The sequence below is a fragment of the Neomonachus schauinslandi genome, chromosome 4 (genome assembly GCF_002201575.2).
Source record: "Neomonachus schauinslandi chromosome 4, ASM220157v2, whole genome shotgun sequence".
NCBI classification, from domain to species: Eukaryota; Metazoa; Chordata; class Mammalia; order Carnivora; family Phocidae; genus Neomonachus; species Neomonachus schauinslandi.
In genome coordinates, this window is record NC_058406.1 from 98,042,744 (window position 1) to 98,070,342 (window position 27,599).

Sequence of the window (27,599 nt, forward strand, 5' to 3'; positions counted from 1 at the left end):
TTCTGTGGTCCCCAAGTATTACTGTATTGCTGTCTGTTTCTCCATTTAGGTCAATTAATATTACTTTAAATATTTATTTAGGTGCTTCAATGTTAGGTACATACATATTTACAACTGTTACATCCCTTTGATGAACTGACCCCTTCATTACCATATAGGTACCTTCTCTACCTCTTGTGACCAATTTTGACTGAAAGTATATTTTACCTGGTGTAAGTATAGCCACTCCTGCTCTCTTTTGGTTTCCATTTGCACAGAATATCTTTTACCATCCCTTCACTTTCAGCCTATGTGTGTCATTAAAAAGCTAAAGTGAATCTCTTATAGACACTATACTGTTGGATCTGTTTTTTTTAATCCAACAACCACTCTGTGTCTTTTGACTGGAGAATTTAGTCCTTTTATGCTTAAAGTAATTATTGCTAGGTAAAGAATTACTATGGCCCTTTTGTTAATTGCTTCCTGGGTCTTTTTTTTTTTTTAAGTTCCTTTGATCCTCTCTTGCGGTCTTCCTTTGTGATTTGTTTTTCTTACTGGTATGCTTTAATTTCTTTCTCTTTATCTTTTGTATATCTATTAAAGGTTTTTTTCTTTGTGGATACCATTAGGCTTACATAAAACATCTTATATACATAATAGTCTATTTTAAGCTGATAACAAATTACCTTCCTCTATGATGCTGTATTTCAAGTGATATAATCTGATGTTAGTGTTCTCAGTAGAAATGAGACATTATCATCGCTGAGTCTAGTTAGTTAAAATCCCAGAAAATTTCTAGTCATTCATCTGCTACTTAAAGGATGCCTCCACTATTCTTGTTACAGAACACATGGAGACCAATAAGACATACAGTCTCTGTCCTCATGGAGGCCAAAGTTTAATGGGAACATTGTCATCAGGTAAACTATGAAATTACAATTGTGATAAGAGCCCTAAAAAGAAGTACTACAGGCTGGGAGCATATATCATGGGGAGACTGGCCAATTCTGAAGTAAACAGAACAGTGCTTTGAGGAAGAGATATAAGCAAAGACTTAAGAATAAGAGTTAAAAACTGAGAGAAAGAGCAAAGTATATGCGAAATTGAAAAGGAGCTAAACATAGCAACTGGAGATCAGTTTGGTTCAATGTTAAGGAAGGGAAAAGGGGCTGTGAAAGGAGCCTGGAGGCAAGTGACTGAGACCTTGCAAGTCCTTGGGGAACCAGCTTAAGGAGTTTGCATTTTAAGTGTAATGGGAGGGCTATGTGGTTCAAAGCAGAGAAGCAATAAGAAGGGATTTACAATTTAAAAAGCAATGCTTCCTGTATATGGAAAAGAGATGTAGGTAAAAAAGAATGACCAGCTGAAAGGGAAGCCATGGCTATAGTCCACAGAGGGGATGATGGCACGATAGGCAAATTTGGAGGCAGTGGTGATAAAGAGATTCAAGATACATTTATGGCTTGATGACAAACTTTATGTGGCAGATAAGGAGGAGGAAAGCGTTAACCCTGAAGCTTTTTGCATGAAAAATGAAAAATGGAGTGAATGATAATGCCATTTTACCAACAGTAAATACTTTCTTATATAATAAGGGTTGTCCAACTGGGCTTCCCCACCCTGAATTTGGATAATTAAGGTTTTAAACTTATTGCAAGACTTTTATATTCATCCTTGTCAATTTTTTTTTTTTTTTTTTTGGCTCATACTTCCAGTCAGTTCAGAATATTTAAAATTCTTTGGTCTAACACCCCAAATCTCCTTATTAACTCCTCTCAGCTTTCTATCACACACAAATTTGGGAAGTCACACTTTGTAATCACTTATGAAGTTGTTACTGAAGTTGCCCGTAGGTTGGCACTGACTCATCAAACAACTGAGGCCTATAGCTAACACCAGCAATTACACTAAACACTTAGAATGTGCCTAGCGCTTAATGTTCGTTATTTAATTTGGTTTTCATGATATTGTTTCCATCCTCAAATACTCACTGAGCCCTTTTATGTGTAGGAAACTGCCCATTTTAGAGAGAAGGAAACTCAGGCCCAGAGGTGAAGTTAATTGGTTTTACATTACACTGTTAGTGAAGGGCAGAGTTATAACGTGCACTCCTGCTCAGAGGCTCTCAAACACATGCTGTTAAATTCTGAGGTTTCATTTGTATCCTTGTATTAAATTTTCTTACTTCCTTTTTCTTATCCCCAAGTCCAGCTCTAAGGTATGAGAATACACACACACACATACACACGCACAGGCCATAAGGAATTTTTCCAGACAAGCTTCTCTATTACCTTTATCAAAGAACTTCTCAGTATTATCTGTACTACATTTTCTAATTTCTACATGTTCTTCCTGGTATCATGTTTTTAGGTTGAGGGCTTTTTTTTCCCTCCCTTCTGCCATCATAGAGTTCAGCTTCTTGATCAGATAATGTAATTCTTCTTTATCCCCTCTTTCATAGAGTCAGCATTATTATGTATTCCTGTTCAAATTCTAATATCCTTATTAGGTTAGAAACCAGTTTTCACTGTTAAATGGTAGAGGTCAAAGAAATCAAGATTTTATACAGTGAGATTTGTTGTTTACATTTTAAGAAACATTGCTGTATTTCATAAATACTTTTTATAAAATGGGATGACTGAATTTCACAAAATTCTATTTGGGCTCAAATAACAGTAACCTGGTTTGCCAGGTTGGTAATTTAAGAAAATGAATGCGGATAAAGTAAATAAGATGCTGAACTAATAGAACTCTTCCTGTCCCCATTTCCAATGAAATATTCTCAGAAGAATGTTCTGGTTAAGAAAAAAGAAGCAAGTACAAAATTAATTGAGAATATATTTTGCTCTTACAATGCATTTTGGTTTTATCAATAAGTTAATTACATTTCCAAAGTGCAACAACTGCCTTCCACGAGGTATATGAAAAATTCTCTATCAATATCAAATCATGATAAAATTTTTCAGTTTAGAGAAAGGATAGTTGTTTCACAAGGCTTATTAGTGCAAGAAAAATATACAGCCAAGAAAACACTACCAAAGATTTAACTGGCTATAGTGGTTGTCATTTTCAAATTCGAGAACATGACAGAGGCGTTTACTGAGAGTAAAGTCTCAGTGTTCTGCTTCTAACACAATGTGGGGTTTTCAAAAGCTGTGTTTATGAAGTTTAAACAATAACAAAACAGCTACATCTACTTAGTATTCTCACTAAAAGCAAAATATGCTTCTTCAAATATCAAAAATAAACGTTTCCTAAGCAATAATATACCTAGGAAAGCTCACTCACCCTTAAGTTTCTGGAGGTCCTCCTTCAAATCAGGTCCTGCGAGCATGAAGATACTCTCTGACACAGGGTTCTTATCTGTAAGATTTTCATTGCTGGTATTCACAATGGCTGTACAGTTCAGTAATGCCACATCTCCTTTCCTGAGGAAATGATAAAAAATGAACAAGTGGGGAAGAGGAGGGAGATAAGAAAGCTAACTGCTAATTCTTTCAAAATATTCTATCCTCACTCCCCTTACAACGTTGGTTTGGTAGCTCACAAGCTTAAGCAACAGCAGAAAAGTAGTTCTGGACTCAGGAAGACTAATCTGGCATCTTAGAACTTCAGTGCAAATGCTACAACCCTGAAACCCACAGAACCCTCATGTTACTCCTTTGCTTCTGCATTTCTCTCTCACTGTAATAGAATGCTTATATAGCTAAAAGTGGTTGGTTTCAAAAGCTTACCACACCAGCATTATTTATGATAGCCAGAAAGTCAAGATTTGTCTATCCCAAATGTCTATCAACTAATGAATTGATAAAGTGATAAATGTGATAGGTATATCCATACAATGGAATATTACTTGGCCATAGAAAGGAATGAAGTACTGATTCACACTCCAACATGGATGAACCTTCGAAATGTTACACTAAGTCAAAATTGATTCCATTTACATGAAATGTCCAGAATATACAAATCTATACACAGAGAAAGCAGATTAGTGGTTGGCTACAGCTGAGAGATGGGTGAAATGGGGAATGACTGCTAGTGGGAACAGGACTTTGGGGTGATGAAAATGTTCTAAAATTGACTGTGGTGATGGTCATACAACTTCGTAAATATATGAAAAACTATGGACTTATACAATTTAAACAGGTGAATTGTGTGATATATGAATTATACCTCAATAAAGCTTTTTTTTTTTTAAAGGTATTACTACTAATAGTAATATCTTGATTGTGGTGATCAAAGTGAGAGAGCAGGTTCATGGATACATACATGTCAAAATTCACCAAACTGTACACTTTAAAAATGTGCAGTTTATTGTTATGTCAACAATACCTCAATAAAAAATAAGTATAAGCAAAATAATATATCAACAATGCTAGGGCTTACAAAGAAGAGTTTTGAACAAATTATGGGAAAAAAAAGTTTAGAAGAAATTATCAGAGTATTATTACATCACGGTATGATTTAATCAAAGAATTACCAAAGAACCACTTTCCCATTGATATTCTTATTGTAAAGAAAAGGTGATCTAATAGTGTTTTCCTGAAACGTTTCAGCTGCAGTATCAGAAGTATCTAATTCATCTTCCCACGAGTCGCCCCAGCTTGGTAGTGTATCCACATCCACAAACTGGGAAGGTGCACCCAAGGGATCCATGGAATGGGAACTTCAGCTTGTCTTTCCCCAAATTCCTCAGCAATTCAATATTCACGGCAGACTTTAGCTTAAAAGAAAAGAAAGAACTGTTTTAATAGAGAAGTACAGATACTATTTTACGTCTTAGATCAAAAAAACAAATCTCTACTGTGAAATGCTCTAATAGGACATTGTGTGATTAGTCACTTAAAATACTCCATAAAAACCAATATATAACAAAGAATTGCAGTAGCTTCTCTAAAACAGGAAGAAAGGGAGATTATTTCAGCACAAATTCTTTTCAAAGAATCACAGCCATTAAAATAACCACATGGCCCACCAGTTCTACTTCCCATAAACACAGGACAATTCATTCAACATTCACTGAATGTCTGCTATTGGGGGAGGGGAGCTTGCTAGGTGCTGCAACAGATATAAAGATAAATAATACGGACAATTTAAAGAGTTCAATCAAAAAAAGTAAAGAGTTCAGTCAAATAATAATACAGAGATAAGATCTTACTCAATGATAACTGAGTAAGACAAAATGAGAAGCAGGGAGGTTCCTGCAATCAAGTAGTAAGAGACAATAAAAGTTTAAATTTAGTGGGAGAAGCCGATGGAGAAGAAGGCATGGATTTGAGAGGCAACATATAAAGGAAGAATTAACAGGATTAGACAATTTATAAAATGTGGTATGAGACACTGATGTAGTAGGATATTGGCTGTACAGAAATACAGAAATTAGAAGAGGAGGGTGATAGGAAGACACACAGTATCAAGTATTACAAAGAGAAGTAAGGATATTTAATTTGCCAAGAAGTCAGATAGCTGTTTCAGTAAAATGTAGATTCATTCATTCACAAATCTTTGTAAGCATCTATTATGTGTCAGGTACTGTTCTAGGCACTGGGGATACACTGGTGAATAAGACAGAGCAAGTCCATGCACTTACTGAGCTAATGCTTCCTGGAGAGGAGATGATAAACAATAACCAAACAAGCAAGCAGGTATCCAACAGAATGACTGGAAGCAGTAAGTATTATGAGAAAAAAGGTGCTATTTGAGTAGAGAGCTAAACAAAGTGAGAGATCAGGCCATATGAAGCCCTGCAGTGTTTCAGACAGAGGAAATAGTAAGAGAAAAGGCCCAAAGGGCAGGAAGGAGCTTGGTGTATCCCAGGAAAGGCGAGGAAACTGATCTGGATAGAACAGAATAAGCTAGGTAATGAGTGGTAGGTGATGAGGTTGATGGGAGAGGGAAAGGCTGGATGATGCAGTGTGTAAGCCCTGATAAGAAGGTTTGGTCTTATTGTAAATATGGGGGGAAGCTGTTAGAGGATCTTGATAGGGGGAATGACTTAATATAAATAACACTTGGTCAGATTACTCTAGCTACAGTGAAATCCAGTAGGGGTGAGAGTACAACCAGAGATGAGCAGAAAATGACTGCAGATTTAGGTGAGACGGTGACGAAGGTGAGGAGAAATGGTTGGATTTGGAATGTATTTTGAAGGTAGAGTCAACAAGACTTGCTAAATGAATATGAATGGTGAGGGAAAAGAACAGAATCAAAGGTAAGGTAACTCCTAGATTTCTTGCTTGAGCAACTGAGTAGGTGCTAATTCTATTTACAGGGAAGGGGGAGGCAGGAGTAGGCTGTGCGGCACAGTGACAATCAAGGTCATTCTTCCTCCTGTGTTTTTGCATGTGTGAAGTTTGAGATGCCCCTCATTTGGCCAAGTATTGATGTCAGACATGCAATTGGCTATATGAGGCTAGAGCTCAGAGGAGAGGTCGGGCCACACACATAAATATGGAAGACTCAGCCTTTGGGTGGTATTTAAGGCTACGGGAACTGGATATGATTACCAAGAGACACAATGCAAATGGAGAAAAGAGACTGGAGGGCTGAGTCCTAAGGCAAAACTTATAGGCTGGAAAGAGGACAAGTCAAAAAAAAATGAGCTAAAGAGGACTGATAAGACAGGAAGTAACACCAGGAAAGTATGGCAGCCTAAAAGCAAAGTGAAGAAAGTATTTTGAGCAGTGCTTGAGAAGGATCAGTAAATGCTACTGAAATGTTGAGTAACAGGACTGCCGACTGATCAGTGGGTTTGCTAAGGTAGAGATCATCACCGGTAACACTGAGCAGACAGACAATCAGGAATGAAAGCTGGCATGTGAACTTCCTGTTAGAGAAGTTTTTCTGTGTGATCCTGTCTGTTGTTAGAGGCAAGGAGAACAAATACACCTTTCTACATCTAATTCCTTGGTGTTTCTTGCTGAGAAATGTGAGATACTAAGTGGAATGAACCATGGATCAGGCACAATATGTTAATTCCTGCACCAGCACCGTGCAGTAGAAATGTGATCATTTATTTAACAATTTCTGAAAGGCCTTAGAAATTATACCATGATAAAACTGTACAAGTGGATTATTCTTATTTGATACAAAAAAACTCTTTTGAAATTATTTTGAAATAAAGAAACTAATTTTATCTAGAAGTTGGTGTTTAGTCCATCCAATTGGCCTTTGAAACTAGAGGCAACCACGAGATCTGTTGATTTGTTAAAAAGTATTCAGACCTGAGCTGGACAAGCTGAATAGAGGACAGATAGAGACTACATTCATTTTTCATGGCTGAACTGCCTGAAGCTCAATGGAATGACACTTCACAGAAATTCATACTTTAAAAAATTATTCACAGATTTTTGAGGACAATGACTCATGCTAAAACTTTAAAAAAATATATTTTATTTATTTATTTGAGAGAGAGAGAGCATGAGAGACAGAGCATGAGCAGGGGGGAAGGGCAGAGGGAGAAGGAGAAACAGATTCCTGCTGAGCAGGGAGCCCGACGCGGAACTCGATCCCAGCACCCTGGGATCATGACCTGAGCCGAAGGCAGACGCTTAAACAACTGAGCCACCCAGGCACCCCATGTTAAAACTTTTTAGCTATAATATAAAAAATTCCATTAAACATTAAACTTTGTTTTCATTTTGCAAACTCGAGTGCTAACTTTCAGGACAAAATTACTTTTTTAAATAACTTTTCTAAGTAATACTCACTTACAGGACATTTAAGAAAAAAAAGTTAAGAAAGGAAAAACTCCCAAATTTTAATAGAGTTCCTATCTTTTTCTATGATAGGTGAAATCATACTGTAGGTACAATTTTGAATCCGGCTTCTTTAGTATTTTGAGATAAATATTTCCACATGCAATTATACTGTGGGGGAGAGGAAGGGTGGTGCAATGTGAGAGCTGGGGTTCTGTTACCAGCAGGCCTAAGTTTAGGTCTAGGACCTAACAGCTAGGTTATCCTTGACTATAAGCCAGGGTTTCCTTATTTCAAAAATAAGAATAATACACTTCTAGGGTTATTGTGAGGATTAAGTGATATAATCTGGCACAAAGCAAGACACAATAAAAGTTGTTATAGCTTTCTCAGAGCCAATGTGGAAGTCACCTGCACCGCTGTTGAGATAAAGGTATGTCTCCGTGTATGACAGAGACTAGAACACTTGCTGTCAAAGACTCTAATGAGCACCAAAAACCAAACACAAATTGCTGAATTAAGATACAGTTATTTATCTCAATGTCTGCCCTTGAAATGACTTGTTAATCCCTAATACCTAGATCAATCCAACATCTGTTTTCTCTAATTCTGCTCTTATGCTACTAGGGAAAAAAAAACCAATCAGTAATTATCCTGTCTGCTGCCAAGACAAATGCATGTTTTTCAATGTCAGCTGGGCCCTCCATCAACACTATTAGGAAACTGTTTTAAGAATTCTTGGGTGACTCTCTATGCTATACATATAGCATCTGTGGTTAACATCCTCCAAGATGTCCTTCAATGATACCTGCTTCCTGATATCTATGCCCCTGTATAGCTGCCTCCTACAGAGAATAGGGCTGACCCATGTAACCAACAGGATACCGCAGAAATGACAGTATATGACTTCTAAGGATGAGTCATAAAGGATATTGTGCTCTTTCTTGCTCTGGGGAAATTAGCTCACATGATGTGGGACACTCAAGCAGCCCATGAGAGGTCCCCATGGGAAGAACCTGAGGGTTCCTGCCAACAACCAGCATCAATGCCCAGGGAGGTGAAGGAATCACCTTGGATCTTCCAGCCTTAGTTGGGCTTCAAATGACTTCAGCCCAGCTGACATCCTGACTGCAACCTCATGAGAAACCCTCATGAGCCAGAACCACAAAACTAAGCTGCTACCGAATTCCTGACCCATAGAAATTGCAAGATAATAAATGCTTATTTGTTCCACGCATTCATTTATTCAAGCATTATTAGGTACGGAGACTCTAATGGAAGAGACAGACTCATAAAAATCACACAAATATACATAATCACAGAAATAAATACATAGTTAAAATCTGTGAGAAGTGTTCTGTAAAGAAGAACAAGGTGGAAAGTTAATTTAGATTTGGAGAAGCAGAGAATGTCTCTTCCACAAAGTGACAGTTAAGACCAAAAGTAGAAGAGTTTTACAGAGGTAAGGGCACATCTGGGAGCCACACTTTAAACCTGCCAAACTGCCTTCATTTATGCATTTTACTCCACTTCACCAGCTCTCTTATAAGAGAATGTTGTAACTCTCCCTTCACTATATCTACTCTCTCCTTCCCCTTGGTTCTCCTATTCTCAAAAAACTCTCCTACCCCATTTCTTCTTCAGACACCAATGAAAACTCCTCATTCCACCATTTAACATTAAAGCATAATTTGTTTTGCAGCTCTATTTCCTTTTCTCCCATTTATTCAACCTACTGCAGTTTTGCTTCCATCTCTGTTAACAATGCTGAAACTGCTCTTTCAATGTCTAACAATGATTGACCAAATGTCCAAATGTCAAATCCAGGAACTAATCAAATTTTAGTTGCATTAACTACTGATCATTCTTTCTCTGAAATTCTACTATCTTCTTTGACAGTACACTACTGGTGGTTCTCCTGTATCTCTAATCACATCTTGTCTGCATAATTTGTGGGCCCTTCTTCCCAGATCTTAAAAGTCATTGTGACCCATAAGATATTGGGTACTTAATGAGTAATAAATACAGTTCAGGGCTCTCGAAGTTTAATGGCATTATATAGAAAGTGTCATGACATTTAATAAAGGGAAAATTCTTTTTCAGCTCCATCTATAAGCTGAAATTGATTCTTCTCACCAAAAAGAGATTTAAATCTCCCCTCGTCTCCAACACAGCAAAGCCAAGCTAGGCAGGAAAATTTGATCTCTGATGCTTAAGGTATAGTGGTTCTTAACATTCTTGGGGTCACAGACCCTTTGAGAATCACCTAAGAGGTCAGGACCTTTTTACCATCCAAAATGTGAGCACATGATAAGCTCATACAAGCAGAGTTACAAATAAATTTGAGAAGCTTCCCAGACTCAGATTAAGAATCCCAATGATAGAAAGAAGACAGAGTGCTCAGGTGAGGGAGGGGGGAAAAGCTACAGTAATCTATAGCTAAAGCAAGACTTTCCACTGAATATCAGTTGATCAGTTCTGTACTTTGAACAGGTTCAAAAGCAAACACTAAACCTTAGTATTAAAGGCTCCTGAGACAAGACATCTATGTCCAGGATCAAAAAATCTACATGAGACAATCAGAAGATTCCAGAATGGATCATATCTATTTCCTTAGCCATACTAAGTTAAGGGTTACCTTCAGTATCTTCATGATTGAAGACCTAAAGACAAAAAGAACTCTCTATATATCCTTTATAATCCAAACCCGTAATGAGTATAAACCATTCTCATTACCCTGCGGCTTGTCTTTTTTCTCAAATATTGTAAACATTTAGGTTACGTACTCACTTTTTTTTTTTTTTAAACAAATCTCTCAGTCTTTTAGTTTAAGAAGTCCTCTAGGGGCGCCTGCGTGGCTCAGTCCTTAAGCGTCTGCCTTCCGCTCAGGTCATGATCCCAGCGTCCTGGAATCTAGCCCCGCATAGGGCTCCCTGCTCAGCAGAGAGCCTGCTTCTCCCTCTCCCACTCCCCCTGCTGGTGTTCCCTCTCTCATTGTGTCTCTGTCAAATAAATAAAATCTTTAAAAAAATAAAAAATAAAAAAAGAAGTCCTCTAAATAATTCTTTATATGAATAATTGGATTGGCTAGAGAGGTTAGATTTTTATTGTTCAAGACTAAGCACAGTCAGACAGAATACCCTGGATCACGGTCTCAGTATAACCTGGTTTTTGTTTGGATAAAAAGAAAATGGTATCATTTAATAGAAAAGCAGGAACTTTAAATCTGTTTGCTTGTTCTTCAAAATGCTTACATTGGTTAGACAGGCCTGGATAAAAGTATAAAGAGATAAATTACAGGTTTACCATTCTTTATGCCGTGTATTTCAATATTTAAAACTTCAGGGCACATTAGATTTTTATGTATAATACTCCATCCCAACATCAAATCTATTATAATATTTAAAAATCATCCTATACAAATGGAAATAACCTTTTTTAAAGTTACTTAGGTGGAAAAAACAAACTGAAGCAGCTAGATATGTCAACAATAAATACAGTAAAACAAAAATATTTCTAAGCAATATCAATGGTCTAGGTCAAATTTAACACGGTCATTCAAGAACATCCAGAGCAAGGCCCCAGTGGTGAGTCTGTAGTACCACCTTCATATTAAAAGAAGTTTACTACGTCTTAATTATAAGTATTAATAAATTGAACAATTTGAAACTTAAATTAGAAATTAGGGTTATACTTTTTAAAAACTGTATGATTTGGGAATTTTATAAGATGCATTATCTTGGTACATAGGTGCTCTTACACCAACTCTTATTAAAATTATTTTTTCCATTTGTGATTGTCCCTTCCCATAATATTTCATAACATTAAAAGGAATTTTTTTAAGTAAAATCATGACTCATTCAAATATAAAAACGAAAATGTGTTCAACATTTTATTTAACTCAGAGAGAACCCGTCAGGTGACAGATAAAAGGAATCCCAAAATTGAACACATTAATAGATCAGAAATACTGAAATGAATGTACAAGAAGGCAACTTCCACTGAATCTCTAAGAGGACAGAATCTGCACGTCTATAGACAAAAAACATTTAGTACTGACATTAGTTATCTATAGTTCACAGAGTTGTAAAATTGCTTTCTTGGAACAGCTTTCTAGATAGGACTAGATTATGCATTTTCTACTGAAGCACACGTTTTTTCCCTATATTAATATAATGCACATCTCCTATGGGAGATATTAACCTAACACACCCACCTAAACGCTCCCTTCCTCAGGAAACTTACTGAAACAATAGTCTGTTGCCACAATTTCCTCCCTTCTCATTCATCCAACCCACAGTAATCTTGTTTCAAAACACCTACATCTACCTACAGTCTCATCATATCCATTCGCTACTGCTGCAATTTTCTTGACTATGGAAGACTGGCTGCACGTCTTAAGAACTCAAGAAACGAAAAAAAAAAAAAGAAAAACTCAAGAAACGTCTGAAAATAACGAGATAATTTAGATAAAAGTCTAATTTCTAGGTTGGCTGCAGATATCTTGCTCAATAATTGAAGGCAGAGGCTTATTTCTTTTGTACAGCTATATGTTAGCTTTAATTTTCCACAACTACAGACATCGGAACTCATTTTTGAACATTTCTATACAGCCCAAGAATAGAAGCGGACAGAGCTGCAAGAGAGAAAAGCTAATTTCTACCTGGTGACAGAGCACCTAAACCTCAATTACCAAGGAAGGAGGAGTCAGCCCTGGTCACTTCCCCCTCAAGTGGCCAGGGAGCGGAAACACAAAGCCAGACCAATGTCACTCCAGGGACTGCGGGGATCCAGACGACTCAGCATCTTGGGCTTAGCGCCTTACCCAGCCCTGACTCGAGCTGCTCTCAGTTTGTGGCAGGGCGGGTCCACACGCGCGGCAACATAAACTCAACCCTGGGACTGTAACCCGCAAAGGTCCCAGCCGCCCTATCTCGCCTGCATCAGGGCGCGTGCCTTCCTAGTGACTACAGCACCACTGTCCCTGGTGCCCAGGTCCGCCTACCCTCTCTCTTCTCTTCGATAAGTCGTCCCCGATAGCGCCGCGGGCCAGAGGAGCCCGACTAACCTCTGGGGAAGAAGCGGCAGGCTCATTCTTCCAGAGAGCGGACAGCACTAACCCTCTCTGTCCGCACCCTCAGTCCGGGCCGAGTCCGAGAGCCTCCCGCCGCGCCCCCACCCCGCTCCACCCCGCCTTCCCTCCCGGCCCCGGTCCCAGTCCCACTTCTTACAGCACTCCGGCGGTCCCATCCGGGCGGCAGCAGGGCGGGTTAAGCTCCTCGTAGAAAGCGTCAGAGCGGCATCCCCGGACACCCCTGGCCAGGAGCTCGACGGTCAGGCGAGTCAGAGTCCCAGGAGCCTGGAGTGACCAGCTGCAAGAGCTTTGAGTGGCGAAACACTGACTTCCGCTACCGGCCGGTCCTCACCAACCAGAGACCGCCTACGTCATTTCCTCCTCGAAGGCAAAAGGAACGCCGGGCGGAAGTGGGTCCCGACGCGGACCCGGAAGGGGTTCGTCCCGGGGGCGGGTCCAGGAGGCTCGGAACCTCGTGGAGGCCAAGGTAAGGACTGTAAGAGCACGGCGTTGGATCGCCTTTGCTTGCGGCTCAGAGTTAGTGGCGTAGTCCTGGCTGAGGCCCCCGTGGCGCCAGCAGCAGAGGAGGCGGGGGCATTTGCGGCCGGTTGCTAGGGTGGCGACTGGGAGCCTACCGTCCCCCGTGGCCGCCCGCAAACGCCGGGGGCTGGTGCGGGCACCGTGTCTCTCGAGGATGCTCAGGCAGCATGATCGGTGCGCGGAGCACCCCCTCACTCTGTCCTGACTGAAGACTCGGGTTAGGGACGTCTGACAGGTCTGTTACTACTCCCCAGCCCCTCAGTGCATCATAGATACAACATGTTTTCGGGCTCCGTAGGTATTGGAAGCAGGGATGGTAGGTCGCGGAAGAAGGTAAGGTCGTGACCTCTCTCCAAAAGGCGTTAAGATCTGTGCACGTGAGACACAAATGACTAGTGCCAAGTTGTATGGAAGATACCTTAAATATTGAGGCAATAGAAAAGGCTGCGAGAATGGTCTAGCCTCGCAGGAAGTGGGCCTCAGAGGATAACACCGATTTAATAAAATAGGTTGACATGACAGTGCACGTTATTGTAGGTGAGAGGAACAATATGAAGAAAGCAAGGTGGCAGGACAAAGGAAGGAAACCAACTAACCTGACAAGAACCCAGTGATAAAGAGCTGGAACAGAAAGTGGAAAGAGAGAAAAGAATCCTACTTCAGAAAACCGATGAATTAGGTGGAAGTTTCTGACAAAAGAGAGGACAGAGGCAAAGAAGCAGTTTAGCTTAGTGGTTAAAAGAAGAAATTTTGGAATTTGACTGTATTGGAACCTGGCTTTGGCACTTAAAACTGGGTATATGATTTTGGGCTAGTTATTGCACATCTCTTTGCTTAGTTTTCTTGTCTGTAAAATGGAGGTAAGAATAGCGCCTACTTTGTAAGGTTATTGTGAAGAATTTTTTATCCTTATATTTACAATATTCTAGATGCTTTTCACTTTTTAAATTTATTTTTAAAGATTTTATTTATTTATTTTGACACAGAGAGAGAGAGAGAGACAGCGAGAGAGGGAGCACAAGCAGGGGGAGTGGCAGGCAGAGGGAGAAGCAGGCTCCCTGCTGAGCAAGGAGCCCGATGTGGGACTCAGTCCCAGGACCCTGGGATCATGACCTGAGCCGAAGGCAGACGCTTTAGGACTGAGCCACCCAGGTGCCCCTCTAGATGCTTTTTAAAAAATATTTATTTTAGAGAGAGCATGAGCAGGGGGAGGGGCAGAGGGAGAGAATTTCAAGCAGACTCCCCACTGCGCACAGAGCCTGCTTTGGGGCTCAATCTGATGACGCTGAGATCATGACCCCAATGGTAATAAGAGTCCGGGGCTCAATGGACTGAGCCAGCCAGGCGCCCCTAGATGCTTCTCTAAGTGCTTTGCACATGTTAACCCTTTTAGTTAACTCAGTTGCTATTTGTAATTAAACAACTGCATACGTTTACTCAGGTGTATACATTGAATAAGTTGCCATATAGTAAGTGCTCTGTAAGTCTTGGCTCCTCTAATAATATTTTTTATTAATGAGCCAAAGTTTGCTACAAGGCTTATGAGCCTGAATGGCAAAGGGGATTGTGTATCTTAGAATAAGAAAAAAAATGAGGGGATCAGGAAGCGAGGTAGGTTCGGTTTTAGCCATGTTTGGTATGATGCTGCAAGGTATTTGAATGGGTATCTCATGGAAGTTTTTGGAACTCTTATCATTGGTATTCGCGTACATGAACAGGACGGAATTAGAGATGTAGGTGTCCCTAGGCCTAGGTATGCAATATGAAGTCTCCAAGGAAAATACTGTGGAAAGAATTGATAGATGGCCAAAGACTATCAAGAGGAACAACTATAGTTAAGGGGCTAGAGGAGTAAGGAATAGGGAAGAGTTGATGAAATGGCCTAGGCTAACAGCGTTATCACCATGTTAATATTCTTTCCTTGATTTTTAACTGGCTTTTGTTGGTTCTTAGGTGAGGAAAAATGAATGGTTACTAAAAGAAAATATTAAAGAGAGTAGGCATTGAATATTTGTCTGTTAAGATAGGCTAAAACCAAGTGTAATCAGAAATGGACCCTGTAGAATTAAACCAAAAGTAAAAACCAACAACAAAAATCAGCTTCCCAAAAAAAGGGTGTATTTGCTGTCTCGTATTGTGTCTTTTTTAAGTTGCATGGGTGTTTGGGGCACTTTTCACTCTTCCATATCAAGACCAGACTGGCTTGACTTAGTATCTCCTTCACTTGTTGTCTCTTTTATCTATAAACATGTTTTCAGTGAATTTGATTTAGGGAAGAACTAAGGCATCTTTCAAAAATAATATGCCATGTTGCTGTATCATGTTTCTGTGCCAAGGGTAGGTGGCTGACCTGATTTGGAAATCAAAGAAGGACATACATGTACTAGAACAGTAGTTCTCCCAAGTGAGGAACCACACAACCACAGCATCACTTGGGAACTTCTTAGAAGGAAAAATCTTGGGTCCCATCTCATACCTACTGAATCAGAATAGGTACTGTGGAGCTTTGGTGGACGTGGTTCCCCAGCAATCTGTTTTCGTAAGCCCTCAGGTGATTCGGATACATACTAGAGTTCGAGAATCACTGCTGGATGTGTGCCACGAGGTTGGGGATTTTATTTTACTCAACACTCTAGTGTCTAAAACAGCGCTTGTCTGGGTAGTAGGATTACAGTAATTGTTCACTGTAAATATTTTCCGACTCAATCTTGTCAATCTCCATGTAAAAATTTGATGGTGGTTAAATGAACAATAGTGAATTATTTAGCTGCACTAAGGCCATATGTCAGTTACTTGTGAGGCGGGCACGATAAGGTGACCAATTTGAAACTTGAGGAATGAGGGCTTACATGTTGAGTCAACAGCAAATACAAAATGATGATGTCAGGTATTTATGTCAATGCTTTACTCAGAGTAAACAAAGGTTAAGAAGTCACAAGTTATAAGTTTTGTTTTGTTTTTTTTTTTAAGATTTTATTTATTTATTTGACAGAGAGAGAGAGAGACAGCGAGAGCAGGAACACAAGCAGGGGGAGTGGGAGAGGGAGAAGCAGGCTTCCTGCCGAGCAAGGAGCCCGATGCGGGGCTCGATCCCAGGACCCTGGGATCCTGACCTGAGCCGAAGGCAGACGCTTAACGACTGAGCCACCCAGGCGCCCCTTTTATTTAATTTTTTATTTATTTTTATTTATTTTTATTTTTAAAGATTTTATTTATTTATTTGACAGAGAGAGACACAGCGAGAGAGGGAACACAAACAGGGGGAGTGGGAGAGGGAGAAGCAGGCTTCCCGCGGAGCAGGGAGCCCGATGCGGGGCTCGATCCCAGGACCCTGGGATCATGACCTGAGCCGAAGGCAGACGCTTAACCGACTGAGCCACTCAGGCACCCCTTTTTTTTTTTTTTAAGATTTTTTATTTATTTATTCATGAGAGACAGAGAGAGAGAGAGAGACAGAGGCAGAGGGAGAAGCAGGCTCCCCGATGAGCAGGGAGCCCAATGTGGGGCTCGATCCCGGGACCCTGGGATCATGACCTGAGCCCAAGGCAGACGCTTAATGACTGAGCCACCCAGGCGCCCCTTTTATTTAATTATTTATTTATTTTTATTTATTTTTATTTTTAAAGATTTTTTTTATTTATTTGACAGAGAGAGACATAGCGAGAGCAGGAACACAAGCAGGGGTAGTGGGAGAGGGAGAAGCAGGCTTCCCGCCGAGCAGGGAGCCTGATGTGGGACTCGATCCCAGGACCCCGGGATCATGACCTGAGCCGAAGGCAGACGCTTAACTACCGAGCCACCCAGGCGCCCCTTTTATTTAATTTTTTATTTATTTATTTTTATTTATTTATTTTTTTAAAGATTTTATTTATTTATTTGAAGAGAGAGAGACAGCGAGAGCAGGAACACAAGCAGGGGGAGTGGGAGAGGGAGCCAAGCAGGGAGCCCGATGTGGGGCTCGATCCCAGGACCCCGGGATCACGACCTGAGCTGAAGGCAGACACTTAACGACTGAGCCACCCAGGCGCCGCACAAGTTACAAGTTTTAATCACATGATACACGGTGGTGTTTGCTAGCCTAGCAGAACCAAGGTACCCAAGGAGCTGACTTTTCTTTGTGTGTGTGCACAGCCGCCTCACTCGCAGTTTCAGACGTTCTAACATGGGGCTCACGAAGCAGTACCTACGCTATGTTGCCAGTGCGGTCTTTGGCCTCATTGGCAGCCAAAAAGGTAATATTGTCTTTGTGACCCTTCGTGGTGAAAAAGGACGCTATGTGGCGGTACCGGCCTGCGAACATGTTTTCGTCTGGGACTTAAGGAAAGGAGAGAAGGTAAGCCAGAGATCAACTAGGTTGGTAACGGATTTATAGGTATTTGAGGATGGAGAGGCATAGTGGGAGAGCTCTGATTTATTATGCACAGATTTTTTTTTTAATGTATGTGCCCCTGAAAGAGAAATCTTTCTTCGTTGGGTCTAGGTAGCCAAGTATCAGGTTCTGTTGTGTTTTTCTGCACTAAATTCTGAAAACCACGACCAAATAGGAGCTTACCTCTTAGGTATCCATTTGTAGTATTCACGAGTAATTATTTGTAATCGCAATTCTGACATGTTTGGTTTTCTCTACCAGTTCTTTATTTTTCAAGTTCCTCTAGTTGCCCTCACAACCAGTTATAAAATATTAGGCGTTTAAAAGGACTAATACTTAGCTGTGTTGGCAGAACCTTTTTTTTACTGATACAGAGGAGGCCCAAGTTTGTTAAACTAGGCTTTGGTATTTTGTGTCACTGAGTTCCCTAAGCCTACCATTTCTACCACACCAAATACAGGTATTTTGATCTTGCCCAGTCACTGTGTGACTCCCAGGAGGTTAATACTTTGATACTTGTTGCTAGCCAGTTTCTTGGGGATAAACCATGTAGCACCCTAGTGCCCTACCGGTTGGTTTCTCTCAAGATGGGGTTCAATTAAAGCAAGGATTCGTTTATAACCCTTTATGGAATATCATTTGGTGTTAACTTAGGATAAGGACTTAGTAATTTATCGCTTGGGAAATTTTTGTACATACTCTGCTAATGTAGAGCTTTGGAGAAAATAATTTTAACCTTTCTTGAATGTTTCATTGCCCTGTACAAATAATAATTCCTATATGAAAGAACTTGAGATGGATTGCAGAATTTCATTATTATTCATAAGAATGATTTGGAATTATTGATGCTCTTAATTTTACTGTCCCCAATTATTCCCAGACATTTCCTTTGACGACGTGCTTAACTCTACCTGTACATTGTTTATGATTCCTGTGATTTCAGATCCTCATCCTTCAGGGGCTTAAACAAGAAGTCACTTGCTTATGTCCCTCCCCAGATGGGCTACACTTAGCTGTTGGTTATGAGGATGGGTCTATCCGAATCTTCAGTCTCCTAAGTGGAGAAGGAAATGTGACCTTCAATGGACACAAAGCAGCCGTCACTTCCTTGAAGTATGATCAGCTAGGGGGCAGGCTGGCTTCTGGGTCCAAGGTGAGACCTCGAATCAGGTACCCAGATTTTAATCTAGTGAATGAGTGTAAGGCTTATGCTGAAGCAGGTTGTTCGCATAAACTGTTGGGTGAAACAGTGGGTCTTCGATGTACAAAATAGTATAGGTGGTGGAAATGGAGGAAAGACGGATGAATGTGAATTGGGAGGTTCATTTTGTTGCCTGTCACATTCTCTAATAAGAGCCTATTAAGTATAGGAACAAGATGAGGATGCCTCTGCTAAGTATTATATAACATCATTATGGAAGTGCTACTTAAAACAGTACACAAGGGGGAAAAAAAACAGATGGGACAAGGAGAGACAAACAGTCATTCTTTGCCATAAAGATTGGTAGCTTTCCTATGTCTCAGAGTCATCAGTTAGAAAATACAATGTAAAAGGTTGTATTTACAATAGTATATTAAGTGACAGAAAAATACTATGAAACTGTACTGAAGAATGTAACAGAAGACCTGAACAGAGATACGAATCATGTTCTTGAACGAGAAGACAAAGATGCTGGTGTTTTCTGGTTAATTTATATAGTTACAGCAATGTAAATAAGTGTCTCAAAAAGGTTTTGTTGTTGTTGTTTTAGTAACATGACCAAATTATTTAAAAGGGTGTATGGAAAACAAATGAGTCAAAAGCACCAGAAATTTGGGAAAGAGGAATAATAAAAGAGGGCTGTAGATTGTTTTTTTTCAGAGTTAGATATTTTTTTAGGAGGTCTCAGATGTTAAAATGCGTTATGAAATCGTAATTAAAATGTGTTAAACTAATCTATCAACACAAAATAGGTAGGTTATTGCAACCAAATGGGAATCCCAGACACAAATCCACTTTCCTATTTCTAATTATATTTCAAAGATGACGTTTCTGGTGTGTATAAAAATGATGAATTCTAAAACAGTGCTTAGACAATTGGCTATGTAGGGGGAAGTTTAAGTTAAAGCTTTATGCCACCTACCAAAATGAGTCACAGATTAAAGACTTACATATTAAAGATATTTTATGTAAACTGGAAGATATGTAAGTAAATATCTGATACCAGGGTAGGAAAGGACTTGAAGCATATCACCAAAGAAATTATAAAGAAAAAGAATGATAGATTTGAATATTTAGATTTAAAACATTTGTACATTTAAAAGAAATAGGAAAGTTGTTAAGAGTAAGTTCCAAGAGTTCTTATCACAAGGAGGAATTGTTTTTCCTTTAGTCTTCTTTTTTTTCTTTTTATTCTATTTATATGAGAAGATGGATTTAGCATCATGTTATATGTATACCTTAGACTTATACAGCAACGTATGTCAATTATTTCTCAATGAAACTGGAAAAAAGTTAAAGGACATTGAAAAAGAGAAAGTATTTAATATTTTCAGTATAAAAAGAATTAATATCCTTCATCTCTTAATAACTTATAAACAAACAAAAAGTAAGACCCAGAGGAAGACGAAAGACAGGCCTTAGCAGTTCAAGAGAGGTACAAGTGGCCAGTAATCCCCACAGAGCATGGACAGAATTTCTCGTTGGTATTCAGAAATGTAAATTCAGTAACTACTGAGACAGCATTTGTAGCTGGTTTTTGAGAAACTAGTAATATCCAGAGCTGAGGAGATGGGAAAACTGGCCTTGTCATTCATATCCCTGGTGGACCTAGAGATTGGTGCAATTTAAAGAGATCAGCTTGTGATGAATTGCAAACTTTAAAGATAGAAATACCTTTTAACCCAAGAATTTCCCTCTTTAGTATTTATTCTGATCCGAGGTATATACGGAGATTTATGTACAAGAATGTTCACTTCCACATATTTATAATAGCAGAAAATTGGGAACTACCTAAATGGCTAAAGTAGAAAAATGTTTAAATGGATTATGGTATATCCTTAGGATTGATTATTTTGTGATCATTGAAAATGAGAATGGTCTGGAAGGACATGGAAAAATGGAAATATTTTGAAATAATGGGGAAAAAAGGGGGGAGGGTTATAAAATGACATGAATAGCATGATCCCAGTTTTCTGAAAATAACCTGAATGTTGAATTGGAGCAGTATAGATGGTGGAATTAACTGTTATTTATTCCCTCAAAACTTTTCTGTTTGCTTTCCAAATTTTCTACAAGGACTACGTATCACCTTTGTAATAAAAATATTACATCGTATTGTTTGTCGAGGCCTGATGAGGTAAAGAAAATTCTTCTGTATTATCTGATCCCTTTAGGACACAGATACTATTGTGTGGGATGTGATCAATGAAAGCGGCCTCTACCGTCTAAAGGGGCACAAGGACGCCATCACACAAGCACTGTTTCTACGAGAAAAGAATCTGCTAGTTACTAGGTAAATAACGGTTTCATTTCCAGTTCTTTTCTATGTAAATGCATCAGAGAGGGTTTCAAAGACAGAACTTGGGTCATTCCTTCCTCATTCGTCCACACTACCCTCAGACTCATGTGTTAGCTTCTTCTGCCCTCTGCTTTCCTCTCTCTTTCCCTCTTCTCCCCAGTAGTACCCTAGAAGCTATCCATAGAGTTACTTCTAGCATTTTTAATTCTCTTCTGATTTGTCATTAATATCCTCTGGTATTAGCTTTTTCACGGTCCTTAAGCTTTGGCATGCCATTTATAGAATGAACTGTCTGCTTTCTGGATCCTGAGAAAGTCAGGAAAACAGAATGTGGAGCAGTGAGCAGAGGTGAATACCAAGTGTTTGAGTTGCCTGCCTTTTGAGAACAGACATACTCTCTATGTAGGCCTTCTGAACATCTATTAGGTTGAACCATATGAAATTTCCATTTGTGCAGGTCAAACATGATAGGTCAAATATCAGCAATTTCATATGTTTCAACCTGATATAATAATGATCCATCCTAAGGAATGGCCACACAGGAAAGTTTGGGATCCTAAGGTTTGCCAGCAGTAACTAGAAGAACTATAGTAATGATTCAGAAGCAGTTGTGAAGGAACCCTGAATGCCATACCATTGGTGGGCTGGTTCCTGTAGGATGGCACATTGGTGTGTTGTTAGATAACACAGATTTTGTGAGAGAATGACTAATGTCCTAAAAGAATATACACATTTAGCTTAGGGAACAGTTGATCCTTGAACAACAGGGTTGAATTGGTCAAGTCCACTTGTATGCGTTTATTTTTTCAGTAAATCCAGTACAGTACTGTAAATGTGTTTTCTGCTATGATTTTCTTAATATTTTCTTTTCTTTAGATTATTTTGTTGTGAGAATATTACATACAAAATAGGTGTTAATGAACTGTTCATGTTACTGGTAAGGCTTCTGGTCAAGAGTAGGCTATTGTTGTGGGAGAATCAGAGGTGTGTGTGTGGATTTTTGACTATACTGGGGGTGAGGGATTTGGCGCCACTAGCCCCCTCGTTGTACAGGGATCAACTGTGTAAAAGAAAGGAAATAACACAGTGAGGTGGGATTGTATAGGAAGGACTTTACAAGAGGGGTTTTTTTTTTTTTTTTTTTTGCCAGTTTAGTCATGAAGGAGGATTATATTCGATTTATATTAGTGAAGAAGCAGGGAAGGGGCATTTGAGGCGGGAAGAGTAGAGCTCATTGGCAGGGACACTCAGAGCCAATGAATGACAAGTTTCGAAAATGGTGCTAAAGAGCCTGATTTTGATTCTATAGAGAACCTTGAGCTAGTGGAAGTTTAAAAAATTGAGATAATCTGATAGTTTATTGGATGTAATGAAGGCACAGGAATGGACAAAGAGACCGGATGGGAAGCTATGAAAATAGTTCAGGCAGTAGAACTTAAATTCAGGTTCGCGGGCAGAAATGGATTGGAAGGAGTCAAGGCCTCCCAGAGGAGGTGTTTTCAGAATGTGGGGACCACCTGGACATGGGAGATGGGAGCAGAAGAGATGTGAGAGATTTCTGTGTCAGACAGTGGGGGAATGTGGGTGCTGTGATGATGAGCCACAGGTCAGCGTCTGTGTTCTGTGACACTCTGAATACGTAGTTATTTCTGGGCTTACAGGTGAAACATTGTATTTTCTACCTAATAATGGAAAGTTAGGATTCTTTACTTTTTAAGAAAAGGTGAGGTAGAGTGGTAGCATTAGACATTGTTGCTACGTATATTTTTTTGAAAGCAACACATGAGTCCTTGACCTACCATTTACTGATTTTTTTCTAATAAGATTTTTCTCCTGTTTCTTTTTTTAGTGGGAAAGATACCATGGTGAAATGGTGGGACCTTGATACCCAGCACTGCTTTAAAACGATGGTTGGCCACCGAACCGAGGTACATGTAGGATCACGGGCCCAGGGAAAGAATGGCAAGGCAAAAAGATGGTTTTCTTCCCTGGGCCTCTCATGGCCCTTTGCTTTTACTGCCCACAGTAACCATCATGTGCTGTCTTGAGAGACAGAGGTTGGAATGGTGGAGGGAGCGAGCACTAGCTGTCGGAGCAGACAACAGCTACCCTGGCATTTAGTAGAAATTGGCCTTGGAGAAGTTTCTAATCCACGAACATGAGTTTCATTGTTTTTAAATAATGTGTCCACCTTTTTGATGATAGGGAGTTCTATTGACGCTGTCTGTACAGTGCTTGGCCCCGTGACCTGTAAACAGCAAATTGTAGTCATTATAATAGTTACCCGAATGTAGACGTTTTCAATAGAGATCAGGGAGTATTTTATATCTTTGCATCCTCCTCCATGCTTTGTTCATACCAGGCTCTCAAAAACATTAATTAATGACGAGGAAAAGCAAATTATTCTTGGACTGTTGATTCACAACAATACTGTTCTTTTCATTGTTCTTAGATATTTGAGGCTGAAAATTATACAATAGACATCAATGGGGTACCTTTTATTTGCAGGGCATGGCTGAAAGCAAAGAAGTACCGGACTTAAAATCATCCTTTGAGTGGCTTCTAGTTAGGAATTGTGCTGAACAGCCATTATCTAAATTTAAGGGTAGGAAATTACAGAGAAACTTATAGTTTACTCCATAATCAACAGTTCTACCACAGGCCATGTTTTCTTTCCAAAAGTGAGATTTTTCTCTCTCTCTTTATTTTTAAGATTTTATTTATTTATTTGATAAAGAGCGCACAAGCAGGGGGAGTGGCAGGCAGAGGGAGAGGAGAAGCAGGCTCCCCGCTGAGCAGGGAGCCCAACGTGGGGCTCGATCCCAGGCCCCTGGGACCATGACCTGAGCTGAAGGCAGACGTTTAACCGACTGAGCCACCCAGGCACTCCGAGATTTCTCTTACTGTATTTTGAAAGGGTTACCTTAAAATGAGGCTTTGCAAATGTCAAACAGATTTCACTACAGACAGTCTACTTAGATTTTTAGAATGTCACATCATATATCCTGGAGTCTCTTAAAAATCATACTATTTGAATCTTTTTATACTCTGTAGGTGTGGGGGTTGGTGCTGGTGTCAGAAGACAAGAGGCTCATCACTGGGGCTTCCGACAGTGAGCTGAGGGCTTGGGACATAGCCTATCTACAGGAGGTAATTGTTTCTGGTTTTTTTTTTGATCACGGGCAGTGCCATGTTTTAGCAGTGTCACAGGCTCATTGAATTTTGAATTAGCTATAATTATTGAGTACTTCCATAAATGCTAGAAGGAATTTTAAAACTTTTAGTCAGAATTTTTTTCTTCATTGTTAGCTCAGTTGCCCTCATTTATTTGAGCTTGAGGAAGGATAGTTTTAGGCTTACACCTTCTGGTGATGCTAATGTTTTAGTTTGTGGGGTTTTTAGCCCAGAGTTCCTGGACCTTTGGGTGTCCATGGATGGACTTCAGGCTATCTGTGACCCTTTCCCCTCAGACAAAATTCTGTGTAAAATTTGTGTGTGTGTATAAACGTATGTTCTGAGATCTGTAACTCTCTCAGATCCTCTAAAGATTTTGTGTGGAAGGAAGTTTATGGACTGCAGGTTTAGCTGGAGTTAGGTGTGTAGCGTTGTGTTCAGTAGCTGTTCTGGTGGGTTCTACTGTAGTAGGCTAGGCTTTATCCTTTCTTCATGTCTGGATTGCCTTTGTAGTTCTGTGTGCCAGACTGGCATCTTTCCTCCAGAATATGGTAGCCTTTCACATAAGAAAATTTTGAAGTTAATGAAGAATCAGTCATCATTTTTTCACCTCAGTTTAAATTACTAGGTTGCTAAACCATAGTCTGTATTTTTTGGAAAGTTACCAGAGATAGTATAGTGAATACTGTTTTGTTTGTATTTGCCGTAGTCTGTTTTTAACATACTCTGGTTAAGTGTCCTACCACTGAAGAGGTTTGATCAAAGAGACCACTTATTCATGGACATAAGAATAGGTTTCTAAGTCATTAGGGTTAAGAGATACTTCCTGGGACACATTATTTCAGCTTCTATTTTCCCATTTTTATAAAACAGGTGGAAGACTTAGAAGAACCAGAGCCCAAGAAAAGCAAAGGGTGTTCCCCTGGAATACAGGACACACATGAGCCTGAGGATGGCAACCCAGAGACAGATGAAACTCCTGAGGATGTAATTCTTTTTCTTATCTTCATTTGCGTTGTGTCATGGGGAAAGCGAGAATTGGAGACTTTTTAATTTAAAAACTCACAGTTATCGTCATTTTTGGGAATATCTTTGTCCCCTGCATCTCTTTAGAATCGTACCTTTTCAGAGGTTTGACAGAGCTTGCATTTTACTTTGGTCTTCTCCCTTGCTTCTTCCATAGCGCATCCTTACATGCAGAAAAGCTGGTTCCATCATGCGGGAGGGAAGGGACAGAGTTGTGAACCTTGCGGTCGACAGGACAGGGAGGATTCTAGCTTGCCACGTGAGTACCAGTTGTCGGAGAAAGCAGGGACAGGGCTGTTCCTTTCAGAGACTCGTGCTTGTTTTATATGCAGTGTAGAGATTAATTTTCCCCCAGTCTTGTTAACAATTCATTATGTGCTGCTGTGTAGACCTATAATCCCTAGCTTCTATTAGCATAACACAGTAATAGTTACTATTATTGTTCTTATTAGTTAGCAAGCATTAAATGCGTGCTTTTCTGAGCAGTTTAAAAGCATTAACCAGCTTTTTATTTAGTCTTCTGAGCAATGCTGTGAGTAGGAGGTGGTATTCCCACTTTACACATTAGACGGCAGTCCCGGAGGGAGGAAGTTGTCCGAGGTAATATGACCAGTAAGGGAAGAAAAAGGAACATTATTGTTTAGGTCTTACGGAGAAAAAGCTATGTTACAAATTGCCTTTCCTGGACTCACGTCAAGTTTCACCTTTTAGGGAACCGATTCTGTGCTAGAAGTGTTCTGCATCCTTTCCAAAGGAGAAATTCAGAAGAAAATGCATAAGAAGATGAAGAAAGCTAGAAAGAAAGCAAAGTGTGTTGCTTTTATTTTTTTTTAATATTTACTATTAAACTATCTTGGGTAAGCCACGTAGTACTGATAGAAAAACTATGGCTTCTTTAAGGAAGCGATTACTCTGTTAGCAATTACTGTTAAAAGGTAGAGAAGTTGTTTGGAGTGCCGGGAGTCCATGTTTTACATTTCTGCTCTTTAGTACAGCTTCGTAACTAGCATGTTCCTGAGTCGTGAACTCAGAGCCACGTAGAACTAGAAAGGCCATACAGATTTTTAAAAATAGCTAAAAAATGATTTAGTTCTCAGGCCAGCAGGTATCTTCACTGACAGCAACTCATACACAAGGAAGCTGGGTTGCATAATGCTAACCTTGGGGCCTGTGAGGAGAAGGACTATAGAACTGGCATTTGGGGGCAACATCACCTTGGAATAGGTTATTATAATAACCAAAGAAATCGGTTCCTCAGTGGTTGAAATTTATCAAGGCTCAAAGAAAAAGTCACCTTGGCAAACCTTGTGAGACCTCTGGTTTATTTGACATAGTTGGACTTGTAAGTGCAGCTTAATGGATCTTCTAAAAAGTCCTGAAGTTAGAAAAGTTAACCAGGTACACTTCATTGGAATAGTTTGAATTACAAAGACTTAACTTGCCCCAGGAAATTTTATGGGCTGTTGCCTTCAGAATCCACTTATTGAGGGTACTGATTAAATGGAATAAAATTTTATGACACTGTAGTTCACAAAGCATTTGTTCATAACACTGCATTATCTAATTCTCATGGTACTCCTTTGTTAAGTGACTCTCCCAGGATTACACAGGTTGTTGGTCTTGGAGCCATAATTTGACTAACGTAATAGCAAAGCTTCTTCTAGAAAAGTCATTGTTCTCTCTCCCCCCCCCTCGCCCCAGATTAAATTCTTCCAAAGGGGAGGAGGAAGACCTTGAAGTCAATGTCGAAATGACACTGCAAGATGAAATCCAACGGGTGACTAATATCAAAACTTCTGCCAAAATCAAGTGAGTAAAAGTGTAGTATCTGAATTACCTGAGAGCAATATTGTAGAAATAGTAAGCTACAAAGTTGTATTGGTTTTTTCATGCTCATTGTTAGCAGTCTAGAGGAATTACATATTTGGAGACAGTGATCATGGGATACCTGCCCTCACCATAGGCCTGCTTATTCATCATCTCATATTTGTTTTATTACAGTAACTGTTTCTATTTGTTTAATCTTCTTTCCTGCTGCCAATTAAAAAGAAAAACGTGTACCCCATGCTCCAAAAGGATTTAAGGTCACGTATAAAAATTATTTACATAAAAGCAAGATACATGTCAGATCCAGTATCTGAGCCCAGGTTTTTTTGACTTAAAAACCCATACTCAACTACCATCCCAAGATGCAGAGCACTTTTTGTAAAATTCTTTATACTTGCTCAAACATCACATAG

At 39.6% G+C, this 27,599-nt stretch overlaps 2 protein-coding genes across 2 annotated transcripts in view; one reads left to right on the forward strand and one right to left on the reverse strand.

Annotated features, from left to right (window-relative positions):
- Nucleotides 1–13,053, reverse strand: part of GDAP2 (ganglioside induced differentiation associated protein 2) — a 62,421-nt gene extending 49,368 nt beyond the window's left edge. The window contains exons 1-3 of the mRNA XM_021690007.2: nt 12,908–13,053; nt 4,460–4,702; nt 3,268–3,407 (exon numbers count right to left, since the gene is read on the reverse strand). Of these exons, the coding sequence (XP_021545682.1) occupies nt 3,268–3,407; nt 4,460–4,635 (316 nt within the window). The 5' untranslated portion in view covers nt 4,636–4,702; nt 12,908–13,053. The remainder of the gene's footprint in view (nt 1–3,267; nt 3,408–4,459; nt 4,703–12,907) is intronic.
- Nucleotides 13,054–13,222: 169 nt separating this feature from the next.
- The window catches only part of WDR3 (WD repeat domain 3), a 31,655-nt gene continuing 17,278 nt past the window's right edge, over nt 13,223–27,599 (forward strand). Inside the window, exons 1-10 of the mRNA XM_021690056.1 lie at nt 13,223–13,237; nt 17,422–17,623; nt 18,603–18,812; nt 21,035–21,153; nt 23,009–23,087; nt 24,214–24,309; nt 25,207–25,320; nt 25,517–25,618; nt 26,071–26,168; nt 27,061–27,168. Coding sequence (XP_021545731.1) covers nt 17,453–17,623; nt 18,603–18,812; nt 21,035–21,153; nt 23,009–23,087; nt 24,214–24,309; nt 25,207–25,320; nt 25,517–25,618; nt 26,071–26,168; nt 27,061–27,168 — 1,097 coding nt within the window. The 5' untranslated portion in view covers nt 13,223–13,237; nt 17,422–17,452. The remainder of the gene's footprint in view (nt 13,238–17,421; nt 17,624–18,602; nt 18,813–21,034; nt 21,154–23,008; nt 23,088–24,213; nt 24,310–25,206; nt 25,321–25,516; nt 25,619–26,070; nt 26,169–27,060; nt 27,169–27,599) is intronic.